This window comes from Penaeus vannamei, chromosome 21 (assembly GCF_042767895.1).
Source record: "Penaeus vannamei isolate JL-2024 chromosome 21, ASM4276789v1, whole genome shotgun sequence".
Classification (NCBI taxonomy): domain Eukaryota; kingdom Metazoa; phylum Arthropoda; class Malacostraca; order Decapoda; family Penaeidae; genus Penaeus; species Penaeus vannamei.
The window spans coordinates 30,546,954-30,569,453 of record NC_091569.1 but is presented as its reverse complement, the minus strand read 5'-3'; the positions used below and the strand labels follow the sequence as shown (position 1 = coordinate 30,569,453).

At 37.4% G+C, this 22,500-nt stretch overlaps 3 protein-coding genes across 3 annotated transcripts in view; 1 reads left to right on the top strand and 2 right to left on the bottom strand.

Moving 5' to 3' along the window:
• Positions 1–2,420, bottom strand: part of Sec20 (vesicle transport protein Sec20) — a 19,831-nt gene extending 17,411 nt beyond the window's left edge. Inside the window, exon 1 of the mRNA XM_070136080.1 lies at positions 2,264–2,420. Coding sequence (XP_069992181.1) covers positions 2,264–2,347 — 84 coding nt within the window. The 5' untranslated portion in view covers positions 2,348–2,420. The remainder of the gene's footprint in view (positions 1–2,263) is intronic.
• A 258-nt stretch (positions 2,421–2,678) lies between these two features.
• On the top strand, positions 2,679–17,299 carry LOC113815327 (G-patch domain and KOW motifs-containing protein). The gene is made up of 9 exons (XM_027367421.2): positions 2,679–3,003; positions 4,783–4,994; positions 5,147–5,286; positions 9,404–9,486; positions 9,821–9,992; positions 10,410–10,562; positions 10,687–11,508; positions 16,785–16,940; positions 17,081–17,299. The coding sequence occupies exons 1-9, from the start codon at positions 2,858–2,860 to the stop codon at positions 17,195–17,197; spliced, it is 2,001 nt and encodes a 666-aa protein (XP_027223222.2). The 5' UTR covers positions 2,679–2,857; the 3' UTR covers positions 17,198–17,299.
• ND-19 (NADH dehydrogenase [ubiquinone] 1 alpha subcomplex subunit 8) overlaps positions 17,293–22,500 on the bottom strand; it is a 6,138-nt gene continuing 930 nt past the window's right edge. The window contains exons 2-4 of the mRNA XM_027367422.2: positions 19,391–19,566; positions 17,986–18,093; positions 17,293–17,634 (exon numbers count right to left, since the gene is read on the bottom strand). Of these exons, the coding sequence (XP_027223223.1) occupies positions 17,523–17,634; positions 17,986–18,093; positions 19,391–19,566 (396 nt within the window). The 3' untranslated portion in view covers positions 17,293–17,522. The remainder of the gene's footprint in view (positions 17,635–17,985; positions 18,094–19,390; positions 19,567–22,500) is intronic.

Genomic DNA, 22,500 nt, shown 5'->3' with positions numbered 1-22,500 from the left:
ATTTCTGTACATTCATTTCCAAGTGGCCAGCCACTTTGGTGTGAAAGTACCTTTAGTCAGAAATCCTATACAATCAATCTAAATTTTCGTCTTGAAAAAGTAAATTGGATATTTTGTAAAACCCTCTGAATTTTCTTTATAGTACAGACTATGTATCTTACGAAATTTTATAGTTGTCTCTATGGACATTATACTATTTTTTAATATCTATGGATAGATTCCTTTGGATTACAGATATGGAATTCTGGAGTAATTATAATCTGCAAATTCCAATTACATCCACAGTACTGGCCCCAATAGGAAGAGAGGGCATAAAGTATACTAGAGATTATAGGATAAATATACATAAATCAGTAAGAACAATACATTATACTACATTCCACAATTAACCCTTTGGATCCAGTTAATCATGGAAATCATGGAGCTGAAAACCCTAGGCAATGATTTACATAAGTGGCCAATATCCCGGGCGAAGGTCACATAGGCCAGACATGCATGAGCACCCATGAGCGATGACAAGACTCTGATTCTTGTTTGAAAATTTATTTTGTGTAAATTTCTTTTAGCTTTATCACTATTTTCCAATGTCCATATTTATCTTTTGATTTTATTTATCCAGATGGTAATTACTTATTTCCTATATCACATATGCAGTAAAAAAAATATGAAACATTTGGTTATTTGTGTCAGAAATCAAATTTTTTCGTAATCTTTAATTTTACGTAATACAGCCTGTGTTGCCAGTTACAGTGGCCAGAAATATGGTGTGTAGCATGGAAATGGTGTCCTCCCTAGAGTCGGTGCTCTTCTAGTCACTGCTTACACATGTTGCATTCCACATTCGTTTATCGATGAGGATAATGTTAAGGCCCCCTTCTAAGTGCCAAATGAGTCAAATCACACTCCAAGAGGTTTGTGCAATCATGGAGAGTCATTTCTGTCACCCTGGTGTTCACTCATGACGGCAGTCTGTGTCACCCGGGCCGCGGCCAATTTGCCTGGCTGACAGCATGTTCACATCACCAAGGCAGCTGCTTTTCCTTAATGTGACTGCAACATCATCCAGGTCCAAGGAGTTAATGAATTTTTGGACAGTACAATCTCTGGTAATCCTTCCTATTGTATGGTTATCTTAAGGTTCCATGGGAGCTGGTATATAGAGTGGTGTGGCATCAAGTGATGATCTTGGTTTCTGCAACTTTGGCACTGGCAAAGGTTAACCAACCTCCATCAACTATATTCTGGCAAGGCAGGCTAGACAGACTGATTATCTGACAGTAAATTACCAGGGTCTACATAATCTAGCTTTTTTTCAGACTAACACTCCTACATCTAGTTAGTATAAGCAAAGGCAGTGACTGAGTACAGCAGAAAGCCCCCAAATGGTGTTCTGCACATGCATGGTGAAACAAACAAGATGGATGTTCCTTGACATGAGAAGATGATACCACTCTTAATTCGGTTAGGTTAGGTGTGTGCTTATTACCTAAAAATAATGTTTATATGCACATATGCAGATGTGTGCCATATGCCTAACTGCAAGAAATCAGATATGGCTACCATATGTGTAACATGGGCCATAACCAAATGCTATCCAATGATATCAAATTTGTTAGTATTAGTGACATTGGTTTACTATAATTAAAGATGACCATTCAGCTGAAATACAAGCAAATGGGATAGGGTACCAGCAAACTTTATAATATCCACTGTAACAGTAAGTTGCACCATCATTCTTCCTTCCTCTAATAGAAATAAGAACCCATTTATGACAGAGCAACATTTTGGGTCCTATTTTGTAGTTGCAATTTAGTGGCATGCTTGAAAGAGAATATTTGACAAAACAAAATCTGAAAAGAATGAATTAGACTGATATACCTGGTAAAAACATTATGGAACTGGCTTAAAAGCTCTAAACTCAAAACCAAGCATTTTCCACCCCAGGATGTTTCTTGAATCCAGGGGTTTAATCTCTTGAGGGGGGTGGTGTATATTTATATTCAAACATTTTGTTGACAGATATAACATCTTTGTGGTGATAGACTTTTGTACAATAACATTAGATAATATTTAACCTACAATCCCCTACTTATACAAAGTCTTGCTACTTTTCAATTATGCTTTTGCTGTTTTTTTTCTTATCGACATGAAGGGAGAAACTCGGATGGGTGCACTAGCTAACAGGATTAGTTAACTAGCGACCCTTGAAATTATTTAGTGAAATTTACCTTGAATTCACTCATCTCTCTCTTATAAAACTAACCTGAATAAGACTTTTGACAGTGACATCATACTTGACAATGTCTTGTTTGACAACATTCACATAAACCTGATCGTCCTGCGGCATATTGCCCGAATTGGTTAGTACTTTTGACTTTTAGTGACACTTGTTGTGAAGTGTCAGCTGTGAGGGGGACAGGGGTCGTTGCTATAATTGTTAACTAGCTTTCTTGAATTTTGCATATTAATAGAGTAGAGTATTTTTAGATATGTATATATCATTTTTCTTACGAGAGAAATTACGACCATTGTCACTTTGAGTGAAGACATCTTTTGAATCTTATAATAACAAAACACATTTATTTGAATAAATCACTGTTACGTAATATTTTATTGAAATACTTTAGGGCTAATTTTATTGATAAAACGCACAAAAGAACTTACAAGTATAAACATATACATACGGTCCCTACGCAGCGAAGCAACAGGGAACGTTTATTATTGTTTTTCTACCAGAGGTTTATATTTACCAACGGAGACGAAGAAGCGGTTCAAGAAGAAGAAATCTCAGGGAATTGAGGCTTTCTGAATTGTGAAAGCCTCAAATTAAATCCAAAAGAAGAAAAAGTACCCCGGAATGAGTGCCCCCAAGTTCAGCTTATCTTTCTCAAAGAGGATTGAGAAGAAGACCCTCCAGCCTTCTGCAATACGCAACGATGCTCCGGCAGAAGTCAAGGATAAGACGGAGAACCTGGAATCCATTGAAGAGAATGTCTTGAAGACGTAAGTTGATTGGCATTTTAAAAATTGTTGTTATAATTGTTTTTTCAATCCTTGCCCATTTCTGCCCTTAATGGATGATGCTCAGAGATTACATTGTGTATTCAGGGCAGCTTTAATAAGGGGTGAGTTTTAAGGGGAATGGCCCCATATATTAGATTGTATAGTAACTTATAGACCTATTTGGCTTGAGGAGGGGTTACCATGACGTTGAAATCCACCTGTGGAAAACAAACCCGTCCCTCACAGAAACCTCTTGTAGAGTAATAAAAAGTTACGTTATTATTGTAAGTGAAAATATATACTTCGATTTGTTAAGAACCAGAGAGAAAAAGCGTTATGATAGGAAACTAGAAGCTTTGAAGCTAGAGTGTCCATATCACCTACTTGTTGAAATTTGAATATTTTTTTGGAACACGTCTGCCTAACGGATTGTGAAGATTTCGGTATTGTTGGATTTCTCTTACTGGGGATCGCAGGGGGCTCAACCCCCTGCACTAGACTTTGAAGTGACAGATTCTGTGTATATCATGTACATTTTACTCAGCAATTTCCCTGGTACCTTTTATGCCCTCCCTTGCTATTGGGGCCAAGTATGTGGGGTTTGTGGGGGCTGCCACGCAATAAAACCTACATATTTGCATAGCAGACGTTGAGAGGAATCCTGTGATACCAAAATGTTTGCGATCCGTTAGGCAGACTTATTCCAAGAAATTACTGAAATTTGGATCATTGATCCTTCGAAATGGCCTAACATTATATTACCAATTTTGATTACTGATTACCATTACCAATTTGGTAATATGTAGCAACAGCACATAGTGACAAGCACTTGTTGAAAATTTATGGATTCACTGTGTTAATAAAAAAATTCAAAGATCTTTTGTGTGAAAATGCCAAGGAGTTGTGATGCTTTTGGTTGTTTGTATCACAATATGATGAGAAAGAAGGGTCTATCCTAACTACATTCCCAGATCTGCTCAGAATATTTTATTGAAGGTAAGAGTTTAATTAATGTGTGTTGGTTACACATTTTCTATTTTTAATGTAAATATATTTTCCACCAGGTGCCCAAACACACCCATCAGCATTTACATGTATCGTGGACTGAATCCATCACTTCCATTTTTTGTGTTTCTTCTTGTGATCTGGGAATATGTGAAAGGTTACACTTTTCTTTCCCATAATATTGTGTTACGCAACTCCTTGGCATTTTCATACAAGATAATTTTGAATTTATAGATAAACACAGCGAATCTGTACCCACAGTGAGTTTCTGAATGAATGAGTTTTTCTTTCACCAAGTGCTTATTGCTCGGTGTGGTTGCTATGTGTTACAGAATTGCTCTTTTATGTGTACATTATTATTATAGGGTTTTAGTTTGTGTATATCATTCATATTATACTCTACAAATTCCCTGGTACTTTTCATGCCCTCCCCTGACATTGGGGCCAAGAATCTTGGAGTTAAGGGGGGTTTGATGGTAAATGTTCTACATTGTCTTTTAGTGCTTGGCCAGTGTAACTTCCATGAAGTATGATGCACAAAAGGGAGATATTGAAGATGTGGGTGTACTACACTCACAGCAAGTGCTGCACACTGACCATATCTAAAAAAGGCCCTGGAGACAATCCCAGATGGTTGCGCATATTCCCTGGACTGGAGGCCTAGCAAACCTCAAATTCTCTTGGAGACATTGGGTTAAGATGTGTTAGATAAATGTTGAATAAAGTTTATGAATGTGGGTTAATATTCACTTCCTACTTTTCTTCCTACACAAGAGACGGCAAAACAGAGGAAGAGGAGTTGGTCATACCGATGGTTCAGGTAGACAGAGCAGAAATTTTTTGTAAGTTAGCGGATAAGAAGTTAGAGGAGGATGGTGATAATGCTGAAAACAAAGAGAAAGGCAAGGAGGAAGTGCAAGCTGAGGAAAAAGTTGAGACCAAAATTCTTACCTTGGATGAGCAAGCAGAAGCTGCACTTTTAGAAGGTGAGTTAGTACCAGGACATGAGTAATATATCTTATTATTATACGTCCCTGTGAGAATATGATTACCCATGGTAGAGAGATAATTTCCTCATAATTAATGATTGCAAGTTATTGGTATTTACAGTTCTAAGATAAAGAATGTAACTTTTCAGAGAGTAAGCGGAGGCTCGAGGGCTGGACAGAGCGAGGTGCGCCGAGTAACCTCACCATCCCAGTCGCAGAAAAGGAGGCTGAAAATGGTGCTGAATTATACCCTGTTGGCAAAGAGTCTTCCCTTGACAATTATGAAGAAGTAGGAATAGTGAATTTTATTTTTTTATGCTTAAGCATCATCATCATCATCATCATCATCATCATCATCATCATCATCATCATCATCATCATCATCATCATCATCATCATCATCATCATCATCATCATCAAAATCATCATCATCAAATCATCATCATCAAATCATCATCAAATCATCATCATCATCATCATTATCATTATCATCATCATCATCATCATCATCATCATCATCATCATCATCATCATCATCATCATCATTATCATCATCATCATCATCATCATCATTATCACATCATCATCATCATCATCAAGTCATCATCATCATCATCTTTATCAAATTATTATCATATAATTTTTATTATTATTATTCTATTTTTATTATTATTGTTTCAGCTTATGCTCGGCTGTTGGAATTGCTGTCTTTACTCCTGTTAGGCGGGTCATAACAAATGACCAAGGGCTAAAAGGAAATCTCTCTCTTACATCTCTAACACCTTCCTCAGGATTATTGCAGTTCCTAACAAGGCAGTCTGTTGTATAGCTCTGACATTGTCCAGTACCCCCAATTCGTCAGTCCAGCAATCAAATTCTTTTGTCACACTTCCAAGGGAACCTACAACCACAGGAACAACCTGCACCTTCCTCAGTTGCCACAGTCTTCCAGTTTCCCTCTGCAAGCCCTGGTATTTCTCCACCTTTTCTCATACTATCTTTCCTTATGTTTTAATGTATATTTCTTGCACAGTTCCCAATGAATTTTCTTTGCTACATTATCATGGCATCTCTTGTATTCTTTCTGAGCTAATTCTACAAAGGGGATTGTCAATACTCTTATCAATGTGGTGTTTTACATAATTTGTTCTGATCATCTACTCCTGTGCAGCACATAACAATGCCTGTTTCAACCTTTAAATATCTTCTGACTAGCCAATTCCAGGTTGTCCTTATCTCCTTCTCCGGAATACATCCATTCATCCTTTTTGCTCCTGAGCCTTCTGTTGTTTAAATTAACTCTTACTGATGGAACTTTTTGTCTCAATTGTTCCTGATGTATGGACTCCCTGAATTAGTTTTTCCACAGAATTCATTACGTACAAGCCCAAGCTGTTTTCTTTTCCTCTGACACAGCGTTCTATGCTTATCAAACTGGAATGCACCATATATTGTCATCATCTTTCTTGTCCAAGATTTTCAGTTCATATCCTTTCCAGTCCAGGATTCAACCCCCTTATCTGAAGATAGCTACTGCCTAGGTGTTCGTCGCTATAATTTGTTTCTACCGTTCAGTTTTGATTTAAGAATCAACCAGAGCCTTTTCTTGTATTCCCTTATAATTTTCTCATTTTCTTTGATCTTATCTTGTCTGACTATCCCCAGGTATGTGTAACCTTCCTGTTCCACCTCCTTCATTAATTCACCATCCGAGGGTTCTATCCCCTCACATCTAGCGATTTTTAATTTCTTTAAGGTAAGAACACCAAACTTTCTAAGACCAAACTCCATCCCAATGTCTTTATGGAAAGTGAGAACCATGTTCACAAGTGAATCTATCTGTTCTTCATTCTTATCAAACAGCTTTAAATCATCCATGAACAGAAGATGATGTAATTTGTTCTCTTTCTTTCCCCATTCATAGTATGTATTGGCCTTCCAAAACACTAACGACATTGGAATCATACTCAATACAAACAGCAGTGGGGATAAACTATCACCCTGAAATATTCCCCTCTTCACATCAACATCACCAAAGTCTTTTCCATTAGATGTTAATGAAAGCTTCCACTGACCTATACTTCTTTGAATAAAGTTTCTCACATTCTCTACAATTCCAAACATTTCCATACATTCCTAATCCAACTATGGGGGACAAAGTCAGAAGCTTTCCTATAATCTGTCCATGCCATAGCCAGATTAACATGCCTTTTCTTACAGTCTCTCAGTACGGTCTTGTCAACTAACAGTTGTTTCTTTACATTTTCAACACTAATCCTCACCATTTCCTGAAGGTGTTTGCTGTTACCTTCATTCTTCAGATCCCGTAACCATCCAGCCTCTCTATTATGTTCCTTTTCGATGCTCCAAATATCACCCTAAAACCTCCTACTCTCTTTAGCATTTGGCACATCACTTACACTATTTCCACATCCATTCAGTTCTTTGTATATTTTCCTCAGATTAAACATCCTGTTTTGTCTGAATTGAGTGATTCTCTGCTCATATCTTTTAATTTTTGCACTCTTTGATATCATCCTCAGCTAAAGTTCTTCAATCACAGTTCTAAGTCCTTTTCTTTTAACTCTTTATTTTGCTTTCAGATCTTTGTTTCCTTTTTCTTCTTTGCCCCAAGTTCACCTCTCTTTTCTCTTTCCAGCAAGTTGACTTCCTGTTTCAATCTTTTAATATCCCCCTCAATTCTATATTTCCATATAGGTTCATCTTTCTTCCAATATGTGATTTTCTTCAAACCTAGCTTTTCTGCAACCCACACACTTATCTTTATTGTTATTATTACTATTATTGATATTTTTAGCATCATCATCATTTCATTATCATTATCATTATACAGCCATCACCACCATCATTCTTACCATCACCACCAGTTATCATGATAACTATCTCTATCATTATTACATTATCACATTATCATTGTCATTATGATTTGTTCTTATTTTTATAATAATAATAATAATAATAATAATAATAATAATAATAATAATAATAATTATTATTATTATTATTAATATTGTTACTATTGTTGTTATTGTTGTTATTATTATTGATAATTGTTATTACTATTAGTTATTTTTATTATTATTGTTACTGTTTATTCTTTATAATTATTTATTTTTTATTTTATTATTATTATTTTATTATTGCTGTTATTATTATTATGTTATTATTGTTATTATGATTGTTATTATTATTATTATTATTATTATTATTATTATTATTATTATTATTATTATTACTATTATTAATATATGTAGATATTTACAGTAGTAGCTTATTTGAGCCCAAGAACAACTGACTCAAATTTATAGGGTGTATTTATACTAAAACAACGTTACAGCAGTTAACCTTACCAAGATTAAAAATAAGGAAGTGGTTAAAAAAATAACCTCAGTCTTCTGCCAAACTAGTGATATTTTTAAAGTTCTGTGATATTAGTAACATGATATTGATTGCAAGTTTTAGATTGTAAGTTCAAGTAACATACAGTTTAAATTAACATAAAAATGTAAGGAAACATGGGCGTTTCCTTTTTGAAAAAGGTGTTTCCCACCTAAAAAAGATATGGACCTGAAGGCCCAGCCATGTTCTTTGCCCCAGGGCCCTGACTACTACTACTACTATTAATGCTGCTGCTGCTGCTACTTCTACTAGTACTAGTACTAGTACTACTAGTACTAGTACTACTACTGCTACTACTAGTACTACTACTGCTACTACTACTACTACTGCTACTACTACTACTACTGCTACTACTACTACTACTGCTACTACTACTGCTACTACTACTACTACTACTACTACTACTACTACTACTACTACTACTACTACTACTAGTACTACTACTACTACTACTACTACTACTACTACTACTACTACTACTACTAGCTACTACTAGCTACTACTACTACTACTACTACTACTACTACTTCTACTACTACTACTACTACTTCTACTACTTCTACTACTACTACTACTACTTCTACTACTACTACTTCTACTACTACTACTACTACTACTTCTACTACTACTACTACTACTACTACTACTACTACTACTACTACTACTACTACTACTACTACTACTACTACTACTACTACTACTACTACTACTACTACTACTACTACTACTACTACTACTTCTACAACTGCTTCTACTACTACTTCTACTACTGCTTCTGCTACTAATTCTGCTACTACTTCTGCTACTACTACCACTACTACTACTACTACTTCTACTACTACTATTATTATTGATGAATTAAAAGTTGGGATTTTTCTGGAGTTACCTTTGGAGCAAAATATGATTTTCCTAATATTGATGTAATGTTATTGAATCTTGAAAAAGAAAGACAAGGAAATTAAAACACATCATTTATTTTTCTTTAGGTTCAGGTTGATAACTTTGGAGCAGCTCTCCTTCGTGGAATGGGGTGGAAGAAGACTCAGGGCATTGGCAAAAGAAACAAGAAGTAAGTTTGTATTATGTTTTGGTGATAATGAGTATGTGATGATAACTGATTGTGTATCTTCTTCAGTGTTAGGTTAATGTAACTATAAAGTATTTGGCAACTACGAGTAATCACATTTGAATGTCATTGTTAATGTTGTAATTTTGAGGGTGAGCATGATAGAGGTTCATCAGCCTGTGGATATTGATATACTATTGGTGGATGTTTTTAATCCATTGATGCTGGAAGGGCTCTACATGTATTGTCCACTTATTAATGGTGTTTACACATAGATAGCTCTGGAAGTACTTGTTGACCAGGGAATAAGTTTAGCATGCATTTTTCCTCCCCATAGAGTTGTTGATATCATAGACCCATCAGCCAAAACCTTTGGTCTGATGGGGAGCAACTTGGCAGGGGCAAAAGACAGAGAGGGCAAAGCAGCTGCAGAGGAGGAAGAACTGAGTTTGCAAAAGGGTTCTTATGTTTTCATCCACAGTGGCCGTCAGAGAGGAACTTACGGCATTGTGAGTTTTGTATCCTGATGTGTTATTTTCTATTACATTATTCTTATTCTTAATATCCATTGTTTTTAATTCTTCGATTATATGAATGTATTATGAAACAATAGACCAATATGTGTAACTGTGTCCCCACTATCTCACTTGTTCCCCATAGTAAATACAGTGATTATCAGTTAACTACTTAGCAAAGGGTTAACCTTGATGTAAGATTTGGTGTTCAATCATGTGTACTGTTTAAGTTGTAGGTACTGTTATGTCCACTTACTCAAACACTCAGGCATGTTTGCTTTTTATGATTTAACAGTATGATTAGCTTAAATCAAAGTTCACACAAAAAAACATATTCCTCTGTCTGCTCTTGCTTTCCTCCTAATAATAACAGTAAAATAAAAAAGCAATATTTAATTTTTCTCCCTCCAGGTTGAATCATTAGATGAGGATCACATGTTAGTGAAGGCTGCTGTTAGTCAAGCTATTTTACGAGAAGTAGAATTAAATGTCCGTGTGGTCTCGCAGAAAGAATTCAAAGACTCTTCTCGTGTCATCAACAAAGAAATGTATGACAAGTACAAGGTAAGTTTCTCGGATATTACAGTTTTATGTCTATATAGCAGATACTTTACAAATTTTTGATGAAAAACAAATTTCAGTACAAATAATCATATTTCTTTTTTTGCTTCATATTTTTCTTTTACAGGAGGAAGAAGAAAGGAAGAAGGGACTAAAGAAAAACAAGCACTCTGATGACAGTGAGAGTAATGATAGTAAAGATACAAGGAGGTCAAAGCATCCAGAGTCCAGAAAAACAGCAAAAGAGGAGAGCATTAAAAGAGAAGACACCTTGGATGTGAAGAGAGAAGGTGAGAGCATGGAAAAAGAAAAAGTTTCTGACAAGGAGAGAGATTATGCAGCAAAAGAAAAGGAGAAGCCAGACAAGAGGAGAGAAGGAGATAAATCCACAGGAAATTATAGTAAAGGGAGCATATATAGGGAGGATGAGGAGAAAGAAAGCAAATATCGAGGGAAAGATTTTAAGGAAAGTAAGTACAAAGATGAAAAGGAAAGTAAGTACAAAGATGAAAAGGAAAGAAAGTACAAAGATGAAAAGGAAACAAAATACAGAGAAAAATATGAAAAGGAGCAATACCGACAAGAAGATAATAGGAAATATAGAGAAAGAGATGAAAGACCTGAACGAAGCAGAGATGATGAGCAGGTAAAGAAACATAGAGAAAACAAGGAACGCAGGGATAAAGACAGTGGATATGATAGTAAGTACAAATCAAAATATGAGGATAGCAAGACAAGATATAAGGATGAATATATTAAGAACAAATATATGAGTGCTGACCTTGGCCCCAGCCAGAAAAAAAGATCAAAAGATGATGATTATAAGTATGAAGTAAAGAAAGCCAAGAGATCGCCAGAGAGGATGCCAGTTGTCCCATGGGTGCGAGAAAACCTTCGAGTTCGTCTTATTAGCAAGGACTACAAGGGAGGAAAATACCATAAAGAAAAGGTAAGTAAACTTCTACCTCACTAGCTGGTACCTCTCCCCCCAATCCCATGCTAGATATAATGGGGGGGGAATAGGAGATGGTGACAGAGGCCCAGTGTTCGGGATCACCCCAAACCTGGACCTGTATTCGTATCACATGGACATTTATTCTCCTCTTATTTTTTCCTTCCCTTCTAAAATCCTTTCTGTCCACTTCCAAAGGTGTAAGATCTGTGCTGAAAGAATTAAAGGCTGGCTAAATGGCCAACCTTTGTTTCTCAGACCTTCCCACCCAACTTCTCTCCAAAAACTCTTGAAGAAAACCAAATATCCTAAACAGGGCCCAAGAGAACACTCCACTACCTCATCCACCTTTCAATCCCTATATTCCTATTCCCTCTATATTCAAAGTATTTTCCAATATCCATCCTCCTCTTCAAATTTCCCCTACCCTCCTTCCTGCCACTCTCTCGAAACGCACTCCATCCTCTCCTCCATGTGCACCATTCCTTCTGTGATCCCCAGTATGCTTACCACTCCCACCTGGATGCTCCATACCCATATTACGCGTAGATTGTTTCGTAATAGCTCTTTTGCCATTTTTCCTTAGACCATGTCCCTCTTCCTCCTTCAGCCACAGATACTCATAATTTCATCCAATTGCCCCACACCCTTAACCCTTTCATCTTTTACTAATCTCCACTTTACTTGATTTGCTCCACCCACTTCACCCTTTTCACTAACATACTATGCTATAATGCTATATTGTTTGACGTCTAACACATTTTATCCTAATTGGGAACTCATTTTTACCCTTTTTTGCAACAAGACTTTGTCATAGTGCTGTCTCACACATTTATTTGTTTTAATCATTAATCATTACCCTATTTATATTACCTCCTCATCTTTATTGTCCGCCTCAGAGAAGTACTACCTTACTCCTGACCACTTCCTCTTCCTCCCGTACTCATCCTTCTATTTCCACCTTTACAAACCTTTTGAGTGCTCTTTTTAAGCCCAGCCAAATGGGATTGATTTTTTGCAATTTTTTTTCTATTCTGTTCTTTCATGCCTTGTAATAATTACATCAAAGTCACAAGATTGAGCATTAATTACCCTGTCTGATCTTACTGGTAAACCTATTCCTGCTCAGCCTCACTTCCCCCTTAATACTTGTAGGATTGTACTGGAATTGTTTCTTCTCCCAGACTAATTGCCTTGTACACAACAAGGATTGGTTAGACTGTGAAACGACCCATGATGCTGTATCATTGCTACACCATTCGTTGATGCCCCCATAAGTCCTACACCAATATTGCCAAGGTTACCTTCTGTAGACATGACCTTTCTCATGAATTTCCCTCTCAATACCCCATTGTCGTTGTGGGATGGCTTTGGAGACCGGGACTGAGACCCAGTATAGGGGATCACCTTACGTCCCAGCCCTCGCCTCAATTAATTTTGCTTGGTTCTTTCTTCTCTTCTTCTTCTGTATCTTCATTATTCCTCTCTTCTATCCCATTCCTAAGGTGTGAGAGCCATGCTAAAAGGATGAAAAGCTGGCTTTGTGTCAGTCATGAACTATGATTAATTGCCTAGCCCTTACCCCTTATGGGGACCTTGAGGGATAGACATTTTCTTTTCCCCAGTTTATTCAGGCTCATGGCTATGGCCAATAATGAAGATTCTTTACCCTTAATAAGGGCATTAAGGCTTGACCCTTCATTAAATAGCCTATCTGAATTTGATTTTGATGGTTTTCCGACCCCTGCCCCTCCATTGACCATGGCTCCGACCACTGATACTAATACCCCCTCTTCAACGAACAACTCTAACCATTCCAAAACACCCACCCAGGTTATTACTCAACCTCAAGAAAGCACCCCTTCCTCTTCCCCAACATTCTCCTCTTCATCTCCTGCTGCACAGTCCTCTTCAATGTCTACCTCCTCTTCCCTTATTACCACTCTTCATCCTTATTGTCCTCCCCCCTGCAGAATTACTCCACTTCACACCACTCCATCTTCCTCTTGTCCTCATCCTTTTACTGCCTATGCCTCTGCAAACCTTCTGAGTACTCTCTTTGACCCTGCCAAGTGGGATCGATTCTTTTTGATTCCCCCCACAGCCCCCTATTCTGAGAATACCCTTTTCTTTCAGCAGTGCCTCCAGAAACAAGTAGGCAAGGTTACCTTTCGCAGTTGCTCTGCAGTTACATCTGAATCCCAAGCTCATGCACTATCTACCCTAACTGACCTCACTGGCAAACCCATTCCTGGAACTGTTTCTATTCCCCCAAATGCTTGACCCATGTATGACAAGGACTGGTCAGACTGTGAAAATGAACTATTTTCCTGCCTTGCTGAATATGATGCAATGGCAGTAGTGTTACACTATTCCTCCGAGAGGCCAGCATAAATCCCACGTCAATATTGCCAAGATTAGGTTTCATAGACAAGACCTCCCCCATGAGCTGTATATTGGTGGATTGTCTTATCATGTCCGACAATATCGACCCCTTCCTCGTCAATGTCAGAAACGTTGATGTTTTGGCCACCCCGCCAAACATTGTCACTCCACAGCCTGCTGCCCTCTATGTGCCCAACCTGTTCATGACCGTTCAGATTGCCCTGCTCAGTCACATACATGTGCTAATTGTGGAGACTGCCATAATACATTAAAATAAAATTAAATGTAAATTTGAATGTGAGGTAGCAGTCCTCAGATTTAAACTAGGCATCACTCTATGTGAGGTCAGACAGGAAGCATGATGACAAGGTTTTTCTCTCTCAAAAACAGTCCTTTGCTTTGCTCCCCCACCATCTTCACAAGATGTTTCTGCATCTTTCCAGGTATCTCTCCCCTATACCCTAAACCTACGTCCTACGTTTACTTGCCCTATCTACCCGTCAAATTCGTTTTCCATTGTAAATCCAGATACTCCAATCTCTACCATTTCCCTGATACCTACCCCTCCTCCTCACTTTATTTTTCGTACCCGGCAACTTAAACATTCCAGTCCAAGCTCTCCTACTACATTCTCTACTACACCTTCCTGTCCTTCTGTTCCTCAGATATCTATCTCTTCTCCTCCTCATGAGAGAACCTTTGTTTGTCAGTCCTCTTTACTCCCCTCCAGAAACCCTTGAAGACATCCAAAACTTGTTAAAGATGACCCAGGGGAACACTCTGCTCCCTCATCCACCCCCCAATCCCTCTGTTCCTACTCCTTCTACATTTAAAAGTATTTGCAAATATCCATCCTCCTCCAGTTCCCCCCATCCCCCTTCCTCTTACATCCTCCCAACTTACCCCACCCTTTCTACCGCTTCCACTTGAATACTCCCATAATTCCCTTTATCATAACAGTGTCCTTTTCCAGACCCCTCCCCTCCAGACATTCTTCCTGATACTTCACCCTTTCTCATCCCCTGGATTCTTCCCCTCCTACTTTTACAATAACTACCTCTGTTTTCCTTGAACAATGTCCCTATTCCTTCCCCAGTCATAGATACACTGCAGATCTATCCACTTGTACTCCCCTACTCCTTCCCAAAATACCTCAACCTCTAAACCACCCAAATCACACATACCACCCAAACCAAAACCCCATCCTTCCCCACTATTGCTCCTGGATACGCACTTGAATCTCTTTTATCACAATACCCTTCCCCAGACCCCACCCTCCCTGTTGAACCCCTGTACACTACTCCTTCAACTACTCCTGATCCTTTATCTCAACCCTCAGATACCTAATCCCATACTACTAAGACAACCATATCTACTCCTTCCCCAGTCACAGATACAATAAATTCACTTAATTGCTCTACCTCCTTCACCTTTCCCATTTTACTAATCATAGCTCTACTTCATTTACTTCCCTCCTTTCCATACTTTCCCATAACACCATCTAATCTTTGACATCTGACATCTTCCCCTACTTTTTGAACAGCTATCTCGATTCTGCCTTGAACATTTTTCCTATTCCAGTGACAGATACACAATAATTGACTCAATCACCCTACTGCCTTAAGCCTCCCCTTTCTACTAATTTCTGCTCTAGATCACTTGCTCCCCTTATTTCCCTTTTCACAACCATACTATCCTATAACGCTCGCAAACCTTTGACATCTAACACTTCTTATTGTAATCTTCAACTCTCTTTGGCCCTTTCCAACACAATACTTTACCATAGTGCTATATGACCTTTGATGTCTACCACATTCCTTTTCAAACATTAATCATTCCCATGAATTTTATATTGGTGGAGAGTCCTGCCCCGTCTGACCATATTGACCCCTCTCTTGTCGATGTAAGAAATGTTGGTGCTTTTGGCCACCCTGCCAAACACTGCTGTGCCACAGCCTGCTGTCATAATGTATTTTATAGGAGCTACCCTACTGACAAGTGTGAATGTGAGATAGCAATTTTTAGAACCGAACTTGGCCTCACTTTATGTGAGGTCAGAGAAGCACGCTGATGTTTTTCTTGTTACCTATTCCATTGCTGTCCTTTGTATCTCTCCCTTCCTAAGATGTCTTAGCATCTCTTCTTACCTTTATCCTCTCTCTCCTATTCAAATTCTTTTGCCATTCTGAATCCAGTTACTCCAGTTTTTGCCTACCTCTCCCACTCACTTTACCTGTCGCACCAGGCAATCTATATATTCCACCCCATCTCCTACACCTGTCTCTTCCCCTCCTCACAAGAAAACCTTTGTTTGTCAGACCTTCCCACACAAGTCCCATTCAGAAACCTTTTAGGACATCCAAAACTTCCTTAACATGACCTAAGAGAATGCTCCTCTCCCTCATTCACCTTCCAATCTCTCTACTCCCATATCTTCTGCTTTCAAAGTAACTGCTGATATCCATCCTCTGCCTCCTAATGTTCTCCCAACACATCCTGTCCTCCCTTCTGCATTTGCACCAACCCCCCTTCTTTCCCCATTATCCCTTCTGCTTCCTCATGGATGCTCATATGACCCTTTTCACTTCCTCTTACATTCTTGGTATTTCACCTTTCCCCTGGTCCCTTCTCATATTCCCTGGTTTCTTGTTCTCAGAAACCCATTTCTACCTTTATTACTGGTCGATTGCTTCATAATGGTCCTCCTTCCTGTCTCACAAATTGTTGTCCTATCCCTGCTTTACTGCAACCCATACCTTAACTAATTTTTACCCCTTTTTGCCACATACCATAGTACTCTTTAACCAAAACCCATATCAGAATTGTATAGTTTTGTATAAGTCGTGGATCTTGATGCAATTATTACAGATAGTCCCATTGCTTTACAGGTCATTGTGAAAACTGTTATAACAGCAGAGAGCTGCGAATGTATCACACCAAATGGAGATATCCTTAAGAAGGTCCATCCTGAGTGGCTTGAGACAGTCATACCCAAGATTCCTCCACAGATAATCATGGTTGTAAAGGGTCAACAGAAGGGGCAGGTTGGTGAACAAAAATGATCTTTTTTGGTAAATAAGTTATTTAATTGCATATGCTCCTTGCAATAAATAATATCAAATATTTTTGTAATTTATGGTATTTTTAGTTAAAACATTAAACTATCGAGACCATATTTTTCCAGAGAGGGCGAATCTTGCAACTCCACAAAGACCAAGAAAAAGCATCTGTACAATTTTTAGAAGATGAAACTGTCATCATGAAGTTTCATTATGATGACATCTGTGAATATGTGTCATGAGACAGGTGTAACTAGTGTTTCTATTAAGCTATTTTTAATACAAATAATTTCTTATATTTTATATATTTAAAAAAGGATGACAATAAAAATTAACAAGTAAAATCTCTTTTACTTATAAATTATTTGCCTGTACATTTAATATATACTGCTAGTTGTCACAAATTATTTACACATGTTCTGACATACAGCTTCTTAGGGGTGTTACACACTGAAGTCAGTCATACCCAAAATGAAGAGGACCACAAATGGTTATATTTTACTTTTAGACTGTTCCAAAATGGGTGTGGAGAAGAGCCAAGAAAACACAGGTGAATTTCCTTGGAATCTACTGCATCCAGTGGAACCTTGTACCATAACGGGATGGTCGAGCAGGAGCTTCAGGCAGTGGTTCTGGAGCATCAGGGAACTCAAGAGGTGCATCCTCAGCAGGCTTTGGCCTATGTATAAGAAAGGGGAAACCTTCCATAAGATGATAATTCATTTAAATCTATGATAAAGTAGTTTTTGCAAGGGCAAAGGTATTAAGACATATTATTTTTTCATGCGTTAAAAAATTACTTTGCATAGGAAAACGGGGAAAAAGTTTCATATTTATTTCACTCACATCAGTCATAAGGTAATCTTTGCAAATCACAAATGGGGAAGCTTTCATGACTAACTAATGTCTGTGAGATAATGAACTTTGAAGAGAATTTGTATGTGTCAAATAATCTATATATAAATGGGAAAATTTATTGAATGTTCATTAGCACCTGATGGAATAATTATGAAGATCAAAGTTTACCTACCTGACTGTATCAACGATCTTGGGCCTGCAGAAATATCCAAATTCTGGCCGCTCCATTTCAAGGTTATCAAGGACACACTTATCATAGATGGACTGGGTATTGCGACAACTGAAAAAAGTAAAACAATATTATTTTCTCAAAAGTTTTAAAAATATTCAAGTGCTTTAGATATTAACCACAATGAAAATACTTAATCTAAGAAAGCAGCTTCCTTAATGAAAAGCCTAACAAAACTTAGCTTTCACGATGAATATGAAAACTTTTCCAGTGAATCTATATGCAACATGAGTTGATTAACTGTAGTGAGTCGTCAAAAATGCAAAGCCATAAAAAACGAGAAAACTTCATCAATATTCTTAAAAAATTTAATTGTTGCTATGAACATCAAATGTTGACTGTAGTTTTTCTTTGTGAATTAAGTGCTCAGCCACCAAGGAGTTATTTTGCAAGTTTATTAATATCGATACTGGTATCACTAATAATCATATCATAATTATCATCCTGTTATTATTATTAATAATAATATGATGTTTATGAAAAAGTTATCATAAATGCTAATAGCAAAATACTAAAAAAAAAAAAATTAAGGAAAAGTATAAACAGGTGAGAGAGATAAGACTAGTAACTGACTTCTTAGTAACTAAGGACAAGTGGATATATCTATATGAAAACACAAGACAATAAAATCAATGCATATGGCATGTATATACATGTCATTCATGGCAGTAATAGATGAAAATATTCATATTTGGTATGGAGTGACAAATAAAAACAGCAAGATAGTGCCTGAATGAATTTTTGCTACATTTATTTACTTTGAGGAAACATTATGCAAAGGCTTGTCTTTTACTAACTACTGATATTAGTTGAATCTGGAATAAGATATTTATCATACAAAGGGATACAAAGAGGGGGAAAAACTTGCCTAACAAATGCCTTGCAAGTATATGCACAAAACCCTCAATCACATGGAACACATTCCCACATTTCAAATAAAGTGGATAAAGCCATAAATCCATAGAAACCTAAAACTATCATTAGTGATAATACAAAATATTAGGCAGGGTTAGCAGCTCAAAATATGTCTGCCTGAGAGGTTCTGCTTTAGAAACATTGACCACTACAGAGGGTTAATACATGGGAATGAACTTTAACAGTGCTATCAAGAATACAAACTACTTTAAATTTCTATTTATTTCCATAACTTTTCAGTGTATTTTATCAAGCATTATGAATATACTACATGATTTCTTAGAGCCTACATAAATAGAGCTATAACATATGTTTTGCCCTGTTCAACAGTATATAAAATAATATATATATCTTATATACAGGTAATTAGTTTACAACTCATGATTATATATATAGTGCATATAAGAATTTTTAAAATATACAAATTTCTTACTGGCGGAATCCAAGGTCCTTTGAGGACTTGTCTAAGCAGTTAGAATATTGAGTAAATTCTTCCAAGCAACTCTTCTTTATTTTACGAAAGAAATCAAGAGAACAGGCAGTCACAGCCTTTCCTTCAGCAATGCACTTGCGAGGATCTTTTTCTTCTTCACGGCAGAGCATGAATTCCTGTGGAAATAAATAAATCATTTTTTGGAAATTAAAAAAAGGAATAAATGGTGAAGTAATATATTGTACACATCATCATATAATTTAGATTGCAAGAGTGGTGCACATGCACTCCACCTCTTCACACATACAAGTATTTCTCAAATAATTTCAAGAGAAAATCATGATAATTAGTAAGGCAGTTAAAAGGAAGTCACATTAGTTCTATGTCATATTGGCTCATAACAAATTTAGAATAGTATGCATCATTGTGAATTCAATATCAATACACTATGTTCTGTGGATGATGCTTGGTACTGTCAGAATATACTGCAGGTATTTACTACTGCAAATGTATTCATACATATATATATGTTTATCACTCTGTAGGACCCCCTACCCCCATGGGGTGGCAAGTTAAAAATTACATATTAAACAAAGCAAAATTATGTACTCTTATATTATGCAAACACAATCAATGAGTTCTCTCCAACTGATATTTTTTCATAATGAAATGAGTAGAGATAAGTAAGCTTTTTCTGGGGCAGTCCCCTTAAAGAATCTTCATTATAGGCCATGGTGAGCCTAAATAAAATCAGGAAAAGAAACAGTTTACCCCTCAGAATCTCCAAATGGGGTAAGGGCTAGGCAATTAACCAAAATAATATCATGCCCTTGGCTCCAGGAGGCCATTCATGGCTGCCACAGAGCCAGCCTTTCATCCTTTCAGCACGGCTCTCACACCTTAGGAATGGGCCAGAAGGGGATGAAGAAGATACAGATGAGGAAAGGGGAAAAGAAAAGTCCAAGCAAAATTTGTTGAGGTAAGGGCTAAGGCTAAAGGTAGGGGTGATTCCCAACCTTGGGCCTCAGTCTCCGTCTCCTAAGCCCTCCCAATGATCAAGGTATTGGGAGGGTATCAAATTTCAAAGGGGATCATGTGTGAAGCTCAGAAATGTCCAAGATATTTTTCCTATTTCCCTTTAATTTAACATTTGCCTCCAGTACAGCAGTTTCCATTTTAGTGAAGGTTCCCCAACTATTCTGGACACTCCATGGAGGACCCCACTGCACTATATATAGTACTGCAAATGTAAAAACAAATACAGTAGCTTACAATTAAAAATAACACGGACGCTAGCAAATAAGTAGACTATCTTGGTTCAGAACACTATGATTGTTCAAAAGAAATTTTTTGGTTTTTAATTCTTTAACAGAGTGCTAAAGAATCGTTCACACACACACACACACACACACACACACACACACACACACACACACACACACACACACACACACACACACATATATATATCAAAAGTAATAGCATATATCAAATTTCTAATCTGGCTGCATTCCAAAATAAGATTACAGTGTGATGGGATGTAATTCTATTGGAAAGTTGAAGACAACTGATGCTAATGATTTTGGTACTATTGGACTGCTTAAAGCTATAGTGACAATACTGGCTCCAACAGGCTTAGAGACCATGAAATGCAAGAGGAAAATTACAGGTAAACAAAGAAATATTTATAATATTATGAACTCTGCTAATTCCATGTAAATATTGACACATGTGATTCCTAGGGGGTTCCACTTCCTATAACTCTCCTCATAGGGGATTGAGTTATATGACTTAGTAATTAGAATGTCTGCATCACCTTTCAGCACTCCAGCAAGGGCAAACAAGCTCTACATGTACTCTGACATGATAGGGTTTGAACTGGTCTACAAACTATCTTGCCAAGCTTTTTAAAAAAATATGGGCATAGATCTAGATATAAAACTAGGTAAGCAATAAAAATGTTACTGTAAACAATCAAATTAGCTTCAATCTATATCTTGTACTCCAACAATGTTTTCATGTGATGAAAAAACTATGAAAAAGTAGATGAGGGGAAAAGACATTCTCTACTTTTGGCTGAGCCATATACAATTTCTTTGGAAAAGAGGCTAAAGACAGACTAAGTCTACTTTAATCAGTGTTTATTGTGCGCAACTTAGAGCAGGCATGGAATGGGTGCTTGTCGTCTGGCCTCTTGGCTAGGTTTGCCAAAGTGCTATTAGACATTATTTGCCATGAGTGGACTGACAATAAGCATTGGTAATTCCCTACAATACTGATGCAATTGCAGGCGACTAGCCAAAGTCCTTAACTCCATGTCACAATCTTTATTCAACATTCTAAATTGCTGTGACTAGGTGTGCTCTTTGGCCACTGCCAAAGGGGAGGCTTAATTGGGGTTCCGGGTGCACATACCACAAACTTTTTACTTTATATGTTGCATTATCATGTGTGTCTGCAGATTATTTCTGACTACAACTTTCTGTCCTCTACAAGAATCTCATCTTCAATAAGTCCTGTCTTAGTGCATCCATACCATAAATATTAACCTAATCATCTTTTATAATTTCCTATGAAAAAATATAAGATTTAAGTATCTCTTCAGTTGGTCAACCAAAAGTGTAATTATGCTGTGGAACCTTCAGAAGCCCCCACATTCTTGACCCTCAAGAAAGGAGAGCATGAGAAGTACTAAGAAAATTACAAGGTAAAATATGAATAATATAGGGAGAATCAGTCACTAAACTGTCTAATGCGACCTCCCCCCCCAATGGGGAGTTGCTATCCCCTAACCCCTGCCCAGGAAAACAAAGAATCCTTCACACATTCACGGTAGGAGAAAGCGTCAGACAGACTCAGCATCGGGCACACTCCTAAGCATTATACAATATAGTGACTGATTCAGTGTGCATTATTCATACTTTACCCAGCAATTTCCATGGTACCTTTCATGCCCTCCCATACAGAAAACTTTGCAATGAGCACAGCGGAGTAGTTGTTTAGAAGCAGAAACTGTGCAACAGGGAGGTCGCAGGGGGCACAGCCCCCTGCAGTGTGTAATTTCTGTACCTATGACCGACATGCAGGACTGCCCGATGTTGAGTCTGTCT

Excerpts from the sequence above, each read along its gene's own strand:
- LOC113815327 (XM_027367421.2), top strand. The coding sequence starts at position 2,858 with ATGAGTGCCCCCAAGTTCAGCTTATCTTTCTCAAAGAGGATTGAGAAG. Across the intron at positions 3,004-4,782 it reads GAAGAGAATGTCTTGAAGAC|AGACGGCAAAACAGAGGAAG; the intron begins GTAAGTTGATTG and ends TTCCTACACAAG. Across the intron at positions 16,941-17,080 it reads AGGGTCAACAGAAGGGGCAG|AGAGGGCGAATCTTGCAACT; the intron begins GTTGGTGAACAA and ends ATATTTTTCCAG.